The sequence below is a fragment of the Gavialis gangeticus genome, unplaced genomic scaffold (assembly GCF_001723915.1).
Source record: "Gavialis gangeticus isolate Ggan-Ray unplaced genomic scaffold, GavGan_comp1, whole genome shotgun sequence".
Taxonomy (NCBI): domain Eukaryota; kingdom Metazoa; phylum Chordata; order Crocodylia; family Gavialidae; genus Gavialis; species Gavialis gangeticus.
Window position 1 is genome coordinate 3,828,826 of NW_017729034.1, and position 12,510 is coordinate 3,841,335.

The 12,510-nt window shown below is 44.3% G+C and overlaps 1 protein-coding gene across 2 annotated transcripts in view; it reads left to right on the top strand.

Annotated features, from left to right (window-relative positions):
• Positions 1–11,004, top strand: part of CLDND1 (claudin domain containing 1) — a 13,644-nt gene extending 2,640 nt beyond the window's left edge. The window contains exons 3-6 of one of the 2 annotated variants that reach the window (XM_019527586.1): positions 6,008–6,303; positions 8,545–8,652; positions 10,172–10,309; positions 10,411–11,004. In XM_019527586.1, coding sequence (XP_019383131.1) covers positions 6,021–6,303; positions 8,545–8,652; positions 10,172–10,309; positions 10,411–10,631 — 750 coding nt within the window. In that variant the 5' untranslated portion in view covers positions 6,008–6,020 and the 3' untranslated portion in view covers positions 10,632–11,004. The remainder of the gene's footprint in view (positions 1–6,007; positions 6,304–8,544; positions 8,653–10,171; positions 10,310–10,410) is intronic. The other variant, XM_019527587.1, reaches the window with a different exon arrangement.
• Positions 11,005–12,510: the final 1,506 nt, after the last annotated feature.

Consider the following 12,510-nt stretch of genomic DNA (forward strand, 5'->3'; position numbering starts at 1 on the left):
CCCCCCCCCCCCCCCCACTAGCTTCCCCACCCACAGGACAGGGGCTGACCCCACAGACCCCACCTCATGATCCTGGCCTCGCCTGCCTGTCTTGCTTCTGACCAGTCTTCCTTTCCAGCCCGTGGCCCCATGTCACCCATGCCATGTAGGGAGTTTTGGTGTGTTGTTGGGGGGTGGGGTGAAAGGTGCTGACCCAGCCCACAAGAACCCATGAGAACTCTGTATGTGGCCCCTGGGTCCAAATAATTGCCCACCCCTGATGTACATGAAGAATCCACCACGTTGTAAGAGTTGGAGGAAAAGAGCGTGAATACAGGAATCTCATGGTGTTCCTCCTTTTCCAAAATGACTAATGAATCACTGCAGTCAGTATAAGAGTCACTTGTCATTGTGCACTAGAAGAAGCAAGAGACAATTAAATGATGAGGGTCTGTGATAACCTGGGTTCTTTCATAGTATTGGCTGCATTTCATTTTTTTCTGAGAGCTACCCTCCAGGGCATTAGTACCAGGAGGCGCAGTACAGGGAAGCACAACCCTTCCCTCATGTTGGCTAGAGTAGTCTGTTAATGGGTATAAAAGCAATGCCCTGAGTACATGTCATATGTAACAAAGCATTTTTCCTTCAGTATTACAAGGAATTTTCAGGTAGGAAAAATGTGTAAATTCTGGCTAGATGGTTCTAAAACTCTTTATTGTTAGGTTGCGCTGCTGGTCCTACTCAAGTAGTTAATACTTGGCTTGTATTGTGTGCACGTTCTCACAGGCCTTCTATACCTCAGTCTCTCTTATTATCCAGTACTACTAAAGTTATATTTTTAAAATAACTTTTCCTTTCTTAGTCTGACCATAACTTCCCCTTTTTAAACACCAGTGCCTTTCCACCCTCTTTTTTAAAAATTTTCCTTTATCCTTTCACTCTTCTCCTGACAGTTATGGTCCACATAGGTCAATCTGCTTCCCTTACTTTTAAAAACTGCACCTTAAAAACCAAATATTTTGTCAGGCATTTCTGCTTCAGTGCCCAGGTCCTCCTAAAGTTAAGCATCTGTTCTTCTGTGCTCTGTAGAGTAAGCTTCTTCATAACTTGTTTCCCACAGCTCATACTGTACATGACCTGACTTTGTATAAACATGCCTTTTTTTGTAGAGCAGTTTGAAATCTTTGTTGACAAAGCCAAAAAAGTGCGAATCCCTATTGTTTAATATTAATCTTGATAATTCCCTCTGCCCTTCCTAGTATCAGAGTCATTTGTATTTAAATCTCATCTTAAAATACTTTCTATATACTTTTGCACATAACTTACACTTTCTATAAGCCTTTGTATGGCATAAGCATTGAAAAGTATACATTGTATTATTTGTGCTCTTGCTTTCTGATAGCTGCTTCTTGGTCCTGCCTAGTTCTGCCTGGGGCTGAAAGCATGATTGTATCTTAGATAGCTGAAAACACTTAGTGTAAATGAGTGTGGGTGGATACTTGTGGCAAACGAGGATGAGGCAATGTAGGGAGGGTGTATGTATGTATGTGTGTGTTAATGTCTGTGGCAGAAAGGACTCTGGTTGAACATTCATCTTAAGTGTCTACTGAATCCTTTGTTCCTTTATAATCAGCTGAGGCTTCAGGGAGCAGGATGGGTTGGTATGAACTGCAAAGTATGTGTATGCCATTTTTATGATTAGAGGCCTGAAGAGCAAGCCATACAAAGAAAGGCTGACAGATATGGGACTGTTTAGCCTAGAAAAGAGACTTTTGTGGCAGCTTGCAAATATATCAGCAGAGAGCATTAGGGGTAGGTGAACAACCATTCTCCAAAGCACCTCAGGGGAAAGCCAGGCGCAACGGTCATAAACTCCTAGAAGAAAGCTTCAGACTCAGTATAAGGAAAAATTTCTTCACAATTCCTGTGACCAGACTGTAGAATAAACTCCCGGTCAGGGTGGTACAGGCACCTACCCTGGAGATCTTTAAAAGGAGAGTGGGTGCACACTTTGCCGGGGTTATTTGACCCCAGCAGTCTTTCCTGTCCAGAGCAGGGGGGCTGGACCCGATGACCTCATGAGGTCCCTTCCAACCCCAAACTTCTGTGAATCTGTATATGGGTTTCCCATCCTGCAGTTCCCACTGAAAGTCTCTTTACTTGTTTTCTGTATTCACATGCAGCCTGAGCACTTAGGTTCTGGAAATCTCCCTGCCACAACTACTCATAACCTCTCTCTCCAGCCACTTTACAAGTAGCTGCGTGACACAGCACTTGAATACTGATGTTCCCATTGTTCTTTCTTCTTGTGTCCCAGACCCTTCTGCGTACCTTTCCCTTCACTTTTTACTTCATTGAAGCTGGATGGTACTTTTTAACACTGTCCTCAGTGTTTAACTTTTCATTTTCCTCAGGCTTTCCCTCACAGTCCTACCATTTGGAGCTTGCCAGCAAACCCCAGTTTTCCCAATCTAAGGATATACTTTCATGTCTAGTTAGTTGGCCAGAGGAGCCTATATATGCTTTGCTGAATATCTGGAGGGATCACTGCAAGTGCGATATTGCTTAGAGCAATATTGTGCAAGTAGAGCACAATCCTGAACCAGTTGGTTGAGCTGGGCATATACAGATCCAGGTGGCAGTTCTGTCACTGAAAGGCAAAGGTCCAGTAATGCTTCCATTTTGGCCCCTACACATGGTTGCAGAGGTCAGGTAGGTGCTCGGAAGTTGTCAAAGCACCAGATTCACTGATGAGTCCATTCTTGCGTGGTAGCATTGGGCAGGGGTGGGAGAGGGAGAGAGGAGTGAGGAAGAAGCAGAGGGTGCCCAGGTTACAACTGATGATAGCACCCCACCCCATGGCCAAACCAGAACAGCCTGCTCAGTAAATTTATTCCCTTGGTCATTCTGGGGGAATACTTTGAGACCTAGTGCAGTTGGAAACTGAAGTAGCAGCAGAGTAACCAGAGCTTATGCCTTACAAGTGCTGCCTACCATGTTCGTTGCTTCAGGGTGTAGGGATTTTCATATGCAGTCACGGTTAGTAAGGATTTGGGAGCTCCCTGGGGTGTGATCAGCTTCTGTTCAGGACAGAAGCAATGTAAAGAGTTTACTCAACACCTTAATCTTCTTTCCTTTCCTTTTATGCAAGATGGCTGCCAAGTCAAGGCTGGGAGAATGAAACTCACAAGCCACATGCTAAATGATTCATAGTCTTGTTTTATTGATGGGGGTTTTTTGTGGGGGTTTAAGCAGTGTACTTGGGCACACATCTTTGATCTTATATAACAGCTCTCCAAATATCTTGACTTTCTAATGCATTACTCTGATTTCTAAAAGTACACACAGTTCATAGAGTACGCTGCAAAGAAATTTGTAGAAATGGATTTGACTGTTAACCTGCAAGCTATAGAGTTACCTCCGTTGACCATACCTGTCAGTACTAAGTCACCAGAAGTCAGTTCTGTCCTTGCAAGTCTCCTTCCAAAGAAACAGTCCCACAGGGAACTAACTATATCATGGATAAGCAATGTGATGTCCCTTTGAATTAATGAACTCTTTTTAAAAATACTTCATAAAAATATGTGTGTTGAGGGGGAGAAGGGGGTTGTCTTGCTAACTGTTCATCTGTGAAGTCTGGGCAGGAAAGTTCACAGATGAAAGAGAATGGCATACCGAAATATATAAAAGCGACTAACAGTGAACTCCTTATAAAGAAGTAACATGGAAGGAGTTCTTTTTTTAAAGAAAACTTTTTCTCTGAAAACACTTCAGGGTGTGAAGTGTCTGTTATCCTGCCCAGGAACCTGAACATGTGGAGTTTGCTACAGGGACCATAAAATATGAGCTGTGCATGATATTGGCATGGAGCTGCTATAGGCACAGAAAGAACAGGGACAGAGAAACTTGGAGAGAGAGAAGTGTATTCATGGAATAAGTGACTAGGGAAAAGAGGCAGAACCAGGAACTTGGAGTACCTGCTTGTAATGGTACTGAACAGATCCCAAGAGCCTGCCAGCCCACATGCAGACTTGCAGCTCTGCAGCACTCCAGTCCAGGACCAGCCAGCAAAAGCCCATGCCACTCCTTTTTTATTTCCAGCAGAAATACGTATGCCTCTTGTAATCAAAGTCCCTCTCCAAATGAGTTTGAACACAAGGAACTGTGGTTTGCTGCAGTTCTGCCACCCTTTCCCTGACTGTGCTATAATATCCACGCCATTCTGAAGGTGGGATCATTCCTGTTCTCTAAGAATTGAATAGCCCAAGCTGACTGTGGGGTGGCGGGGACAGCAAACAGTCCCTTCTTGCTTGACCCTTGTACAGTGGCTTTCCATGTCTACAGGAAGCAGGAAAGGAAAACAAAATACAAGGGGTTCTGTCAGCAGCTACTAGCAACCTTGCAGCTTACCTGGATATTGCGTATTATTGTACTTTACTCTTAATTTGTACCCCAAGTTTCCAGGTTGCACCTTGTTTCATAGTTAAAAACACATTTTGCTTATCTGCTTGCGGCCAGCAGAGCTGATTGCGTTGTGAAGTTTTCCCTTGTATAGTTTTGTGTTCTGTGTGTATTCAGCCATTATTTACCTCTCCTTTTGGTGAAAATGGGAAGCTGCAGCAATGTTGAAAGGTCTCTCTGAAGTACTAGCAAAAAGAGCAAACAGTCTGTGCTAACCAATAAAATGGCACCTCCTGCCCCCAGACTAGCAGGCACAAGGTTAATTTAAACTGATATTTTATTTGGCACAAAATAACCTGTATGCATTAGTAGTCTCTTTGCCCAGAAGTTTAAACAAAATGGTAAAGCAGGCACTTTACGAGAATATGACATGAGAAAGGTAGTTACCCTGAAGTCAGGGTACATTTGCACCTTATAGACTCTGATTTAGTTAGTCTTTAAGGTGAAAATCTACTCTGCTATCTACGTGATTGTGATATTCCACAGCATTTTGATATCTATAAAACTGTACATACATTGGCAATCTATTGCTCATTAAAAACACCGTGTGTGTGGTGTGGGCATGAACACACATGGCCTCTCTAACTTTTGGTTCCCTTGACACTGGGCCTAGTATTGCTTCTAATTGATTGACTTTTCAACTAGTTCATTCAACTGTCCATGCTGCACTCCAGAGGAGACGCTTACTTCTAGCTGGATGTTGTACAGGTTGCAGCTGGCAGTCATATGTACAGTGTTCATGATGTTCAAGTATTTTTGAAAGCAGCACCATCTTGCCTTCAACCTTCTAACTGTATGTTTAACCCCTATTCTGTAACTGCTGAGAGCATAATTAAAAGTTTGGTGCAGCCACTTGTCTGCTTCAGGTGTCATGAACTATGTTTGGAACTGATAAGGAGGACCTCCAGAGTTGCAGTGGGTACCTGCACCCCAGTGGTAGGCCAGGTCACAGAGGGATAAGATTGCAGCTTCTTTAAGCCTATAAATACCAGGCCTCCCCAGAACCCTTTTGTTGTGCACCTAGCCTGCACTTCCTGCATTGTAGTGCAGGTAAGATGAATGCACGTCAGATGTGCAGAACTGACCAAGCTGCATATAACAGTAGGCTAAAATAACTTCTGCACTCAGGAGTGTTGTGGAAAGAAAAAAAAGTGTCCCACTGTACACTCCAGGCCAGTTGCTAAAAGGATTGTGCAACCTCTGCTGCTCAGAAACCTGGGCCATGCTTCCACAAATGCTGTCAACAAATGTGAATAGCAGTGTAGGTGTAAGTAATCAGGGCTTGGTCTGGGTTGGACAAGTGTCCTGGGTGGGAGAATGGAGGTTTGCTTGCCTCAAACTCCTAGGCCTCGCATCAAATTGTTTGATGCCTAGTGATGCAAACATATCCCTTGGTCCTTCACTGTCAGTGTTGAGCAAAGGAAAGAAGAGAGATTACAATGTATCCTGGGGGAGACTGGTCAGGGGCTAAGGCAAGAACAGCAGGAACAGTAATCTTAGTTGTGTCTCCAAGCAGTTACTGTCATTATTCACCGGTCTTCTGTGTTTCTCATATTTTCTTTTCCAGCAGTTGGGACACCATGATGGATAACCGCTTTGCTACAGCTCTAGTAATTGCTTGCGTACTCAGCCTCATCTCCACCATCTACATGGCAGCTTCAATAGGCACAGATTTCTGGTATGAGTACCATAACCCAGCTGAGAACATCAGCGAACTTGGCAAGATCATTGTGGATGACTTCATCAGCGATGATGCAGATGAGAAGACATATACGGATGCACTTTTCCGATGCAATGGCACTGTTGGATTATGGCGGAGGTGTATCACTGTGCCCAAAAACGTACACTGGTACAGCCCACCAGGTATATTCAATCCATCCTCCATCGAACATTACCTGTCATGTCCCAACTTCCCCCTTTCCCAGCCTCTCCTGCCTGCCTAGAACCAAAGGTAACTTTCTTAGAACACATCCATGCAATCTTGTTTCTCCAGAAAGGTTATTCCTGACTCCTCTAGTTGTTAAATACAGCCATCCTAAATCTTTAAAGAAGCAAGAAGTTAAGTCTGATAGCTGTCATGAGTGTTACAGAGCCACGATTTTGTGTGTCAAGGTTCCACTTACTTTGAACTAACTTAAATGTGGGCTTGTTCACAATCAGGCTCTTTTCCAGCTAGGGGAAGGAAGCTATTCTGAATCAAATCTGGATGGACTCTGTAGTTGCCTAGATGGGAGTTACATTCTAAAGAGCAATCCTGATTAACCCAAAACGCAGTAAGTGCCTCCATTCTGGTCCAAGGCCCCCATGGGCAGGCTCTTTCCACGCTATTGTGTATGCTCAGAAGTAATCCAGTTTGCTTGCTTAGTATCTAACCCCACATAAGCTCTTTTGTAAGACAGATGGGTCACTCTGGGAACTTGGGAATCTCCCCAGCAGCAGATCTGTTAAGCATGCTTGGAGCATATCTATCTCCTGTCAACAGCATGGAGTTCAGATCAGAAATCTTCTCATCAATGGGTGATAATTGCATTTCTCTTGCTGTGTTCTTTCTAGGCCATGAATCCTGCACTCTCGGCCACACAGTGGCCTAGTTAAGTGGAAGGTGCTTCCACCCATGTTAATGTCTAGCCTAGTAGTTAGGGCACTTACCTGGGAAGCAGGAGATGCAGGTTTTAATCCCTCAGGTTAAGGAGGGCCTAGAACCCAAATTTTCCACTTCCTGGGTGGCTGCTCTAACTACTATGCAGAAGGTGGGTAATACTATCACTTATCCCTTCCCTAAGGCACTTTTTAAAAGTTTTTTTTACGTTTTTGGAGGAAAACAGTGTAATCAGAAGCAAAGCAGAAGTGTGGTAGGCATTTAAGTTGGTAGGCATGAAAATCCTTCTAGGAAAAAAAATAAATATATTTTTCCAAACAACACTTGGCTATGGAAAATTCTCAATAAATCCTATTTTAATGAACTATCTTAGTTGAAAATACAACAGCCAACTTCCCTCAAAGTCCCTTTTTTTTTTTTTGAAGAACTTCAAATCAGCCTTGGGCTTAAAGTCTCAATGTGGGGGAAACTAAGACCCCTTTACATAGATTTGTAATAGGAGTAGCAGAAATAGAAATTTTTTAACAAGGAATGCTTATTTTACTAGAAGTGTTTAACCAGGTGTTTTGAGCTGTGTGGTGAGAAGTGCAGTTGCAATATGAACGTGTTTTCTCTTAAGAATGTTTAACAAGTATCAAGACTTATGCTTATCTGTTGTTTTCATTAAACATGATAAAGATCTCTAGATTTACCTGCATGTACATGGAGGTTCTTTGTATTTCTGTTGCAAGTCACCCTGTGAAACGAGTTCACAATATGCTTTAATGATCCATCAATATATAGTAAAAAATATATTCAGGTGCATGACTAAATACTTGGACGTTGGAAGGAGCCTGCCCATAAGGAATTGGTGTGATCTGTGAGGAAACGCTGTCTTGAAAAATACAATAGCCTGTGTTTTTGCTGCGGAACACTTTGTGTTACAATATCCTTTTTCCATTTGTTCTAAAAACACTTTTAATGGACTTAATTCAGTGACTTCTCTTCTGCCCAAGATACATATTTTAATAGCTGTCACTGCTCACATATTAGATGCATTTGCCACCAGCCCAGCAGCCTTCCTGAAGTGGTTGAATACCTGATTATAAAACCAGGTAGGCAGGAGATTGCCAGTGAAACTTTTCATTATTACTGTACATTATGTATTGCATCATACAGTAATAAACTGATTGTGACTCATAGAAACGTCTCATGACCAAAGTATTACAGGGTTGTTTATCCTTCCCAGAAGGAGAAATAGTGCTTGTGAAGGCATGAGGACTGGAGATCTGTGGAGAGGAGTCCACTATACCTGCATTGGCTGGAAAAGTGTGACTTGAATTGATCCAGGAAGCAATGCTACCAATGGGATAGGTGGGAGTGGCTAGTCTTTAAGGGACCAAAGTTACAAGAATTTCCTCAAATTGAAAGAAATGCCAGAAAAGCTGGGGATGTGGAGGGGTGGTGTCGAAGGGGTTTAAATTAAAAGAAATAGACTAATAGCAGTTGCTACTTTTTTGTTTCAGAAAATGAGATGACCACAAAGTGCATCAGTTTTTCCCTCTCTGATCAATTCATGGAAAAGTACATAGAACCTGGGAACCACAATAGTGGCACAGACTTGAACCGGACTTGTAAGTGTTTTTCACCTCTGTCAGGTAGACCTGTGGGACAAAGGGAAGGAAAAGATTTCATAGACATTAGGGCTGGAAGGGACCTCAGAAGATCTTCAAGTCCAACCCCCTGCCCCAGGGGCAGGAAGTCAGCTGGGGTCATAGGATCCCAGCAAGAAAAACATCCAGGTTTCTCTTGAAGGCATTCAAAGTAGGTGCTTGAACCACCTCCAGCGGCAGGCCATTCCAGACCTTGGGGCCTCGGACAGTAAAGAGGTTCTTCCTTATGTTCAGCCTGAAACGGTCTTGCAGGAGTTTATAACCGTTTGACCTTGTAATCCCTTGGGGCGCTCTGGTGAACAAACGTTCCCCCAGGTCCTGGTGAACACCCCTGATAAACTTATAGGTTGCCAAACAGATTCCTGGTCCAACTTTTGTTTCTGGTTATGAGGTCTGTAGTAGACTCCTACCATGGTGTCCCCTGTGCCACATTCCCCACGTATTTTAACCCAGAGGGACTCCAGTCATCCTCCCTGGGTTCCAATATGAATTTGCAGGGATGTGTAGCTTTCCTTGACAGAGAGAGCTACACCCCCGCCCCTCTTATCTACATGATCTCTCCTGTACAGTGTATAGTCATCTATACCTGTGGTCCAGTCATAGGTGGAGTCCCACCAGGTCTTTGTTATCCCTATGAGATCATAGTCTTTCTTGCTTAGCAAGAGGACCAGTTCCTCCTATTTGTTCCCCAAGCTACTGGCATTGGTGTACAAACACAAGTGTCCCATTGGAAGCCCTAGGCTTTTTGCAAGAGGAAGAAATCTGGAAGGCAAACGAGCCCCTTAAATTGGGATGTCTGTGGGAGGGGAGGGGAGGACTGCTGCAGAGTAGCTCTTCTTATACAAGTTACTTCTATACTCATCCAGCGTGGCAACCCATCTTGATGGATGACTATAGCTGCTGCCACCCAGGTGCAAAAAAGGCACCCACCCATGGTGGTTTCTTGCAGTCCCACTACAGGAGGCTGAGCTTTTTGGTAGATGTGTTGGAGAGTCCTGAACTCCCCTCGCTGTGCTGGCTGTGTCACTACCTTCCTCCTCCCCGGCTCTGGTCCTGGAAGCCGTCTGGTCTGAATGACAGTGATCAGCGTGAGAGAGAAGCGGATGATGAGGGACAGTTTCAAGAGAATTCAGATGCACAGGCCATGGATAGAATGTCTTCACTTCCAGACACAGCACTAGTGAGAGAATAAAGAAAGATACGGTTCTGTTTTGACCTGTATATCTCAGCAAATTATATAGTCATACTGTGCATTGGTCCTGATTTGAAGGTGAGGCTAAGGACTCTATTTATTTACTTCAGGAAAGCTGTTAATTCAGGAAGAAGTGTTGTCCCCCTTTTCTCACAGGAGCCCTTGGCTCTTAGCTAATATTGGAGGCCTCTGCTGAAGGGGATGGGATGAGCATAGTTAGGTGAAGAGTCATTCATTAGTTCATCTTTGACATACTGGTAAATGTCAGTGTCTTTCTCACATTCACAGATCTTTGGCGTTTGCAGTTCCTCCTGCCCTTTGTCAGTCTAGGCCTGATGTGCTTTGGGGCTCTGATAGGGCTTTGTGCTTGTGCCTGTCGCAGCCTATACCCTGCCATCGCCACAGGAGTTCTTCATTTCCTTGCAGGTGGGTCCTGTTACACACACACACCATCTCCTTTCCCTCACAGAGCAGCATCAGCCAGGGTATCTTGTAAGCTGATTCTGCTGTACTGTTTCTTTCCCCAGGTCTCTGCACGCTGGGTTTGGTTGGCTGCTACGTAGCTGGAATTGAGCTGCTCCACCAGAAGTTGCCCCTACCTGATGGCGTGAAGGGTGAATTTGGCTGGTCCTTCTGCCTGGCCTGTGTCTCAGCTCCTTTGCAGTTCATGGCAGCTGCCCTATTCATTTGGGCTGCCCGCACTAACAGGAAGGAATTCACAATCTTGAAAGCATACCGTGTAGCATAAATGGGGTGCTTGGTTCATGGCCACTTGCCACTTCTTAATACTTTATTTTAATGTTATAGGCCTCTTTCCACCATCACCCCATAATTCTTTTTTAAATTTTTTTAGACAGGTATCTGTACTGCATGCTTCCTGCTAGCTGAGGTTCAATAGCCTGCGTATTTTGTGGGCTAACTTACCAAATCTGAATGGTTTTCCCCTTGCCAGAAGTCTGCAGAATTTTAACAGGCTTTTTTATTGCATATTTTTTTAAGAACACTTTTTTTATTTAGCTTGTTTGAACATGGACCTCTTCTTGGTTGAGAGATATTCCCCTTCCAAATTCTACTGTTCATTGAACTGGACTATCCCCCATTTCAGTCTGATCTGAAAAAAACAGAAGCGCTTGGAGCACAAGAGACATGAGCAAGAGTGAGGACTGCAGAGCTTGAGTTATACTGGGGTGGGCAAGGGCCAGCCCTTGGGCTGCATTTAGCTGGCAGTGGACTCCAGTTCGCAGCAGCCACTGCCCTTGTGGCTGGGGCTGGTTTCCATGGAGACCCCAGCAGCTGCCATACTGTGATAGTATGGGGCCAGGGTTTCTGTGGAGACCAACCCCAGCAGCACTGGCAGGCAGCAGCAGCGCCAGCCTCTTTCTGATGGGGGGCTGTGCTGTGGGTGGAAACGGGGTAGGCTCAGCTGCCACTGCATGTGCAGGGCAGGTAGCGGTGGTGGCATTGCTGGCTATGGGGGACCACAGGGAGTTTCGTCTGGCTATAGTCCACCCCCCACAAGCCTCCCCCTAGTGCTGCCCCTGCTGGCAGGGCATGTGGAAGGGTGGGGAGCTGCTCCAGAGCCGGCCTGCTGTGAAATGGAGTCTAGCCGCAGGCCAGATCTGCCATTTTGCCCACCCCTGAATTATACTGAATCAGCACTACATATAATGAGACCCCATAAGGGCACTGAAGAGAGGTGTACAGAAGTGAGATGTTGTAGTTACATCAGTGTTGTAATTCAGTCTTTGTCTCCAGCTCTTGCTAGTTTCCCTTCTTTGCCTCTTACAACCCAGACTGGTGTAACTGCAGCAGTTTGTTTTGGGTGTGTCTGCACTGCATGCTACAGCATTTGGGAGAGATACCAAATTGGTCTACACAGAGCTACTGAGGGTAGACTGCTTTCAGTATCCAAGCTGGTTTTGTATAGAACTCACTAAAGGATCTCTTTACTGTGCTGTAGAGTTTTTAGACAAAACTTGTGGTGCTTTTGCTTGCTGCGAAACCCAATAAATACCCTTTATTGGGTTGAAGGGATAACCCCTTGCAAGTTTGAATTTCTATTTTGGTTGTGTGTGCGTGTGTGTGTGTGTGTGTGTGTGTGTGTAAATAAATGAATCTAATGTTTTTTTAAAGCTTACTTATTTATCCAATGTAGCACAAAACAGAGTTTTAAAAAATGTGCTGTTCTTTTTTTCCCCACCATTCCCCAAACCTTTTGTTTATGAGAAATAAACCAGAGCAGAGGCTCAGAAATTTTATCAGAGTTGTGTGAATTTGATGGGAAAAGGGAGTGGCTTGGAGATTTTCATCTTTGGTGAGCTGATGCCAGTGTTCAGACAGAGAGATACGGGTAGTTTGTATACAATCAACCCTTTTCTATGCTCTGGGGAAATGTGCCTGGATAGAGATGATTGGTTTGTGGGTTTTTCTAAAATCCTCTTAATTTTAGAAGGTCTCTTCTCTTTAGGTCACTTATTTTCAACCAGGGTACCATTTCGGAGGTGCTCAGCTGGTGGAGATTAACTCAGAAGTGTTACACCACAATTTGTTTCCAAAGGAAAGTGTTCCTTTGATCAGGTGGGCAGTGAGGAAGGAAGGGGTTTAAAACTTGCTAACCAACTTGGACC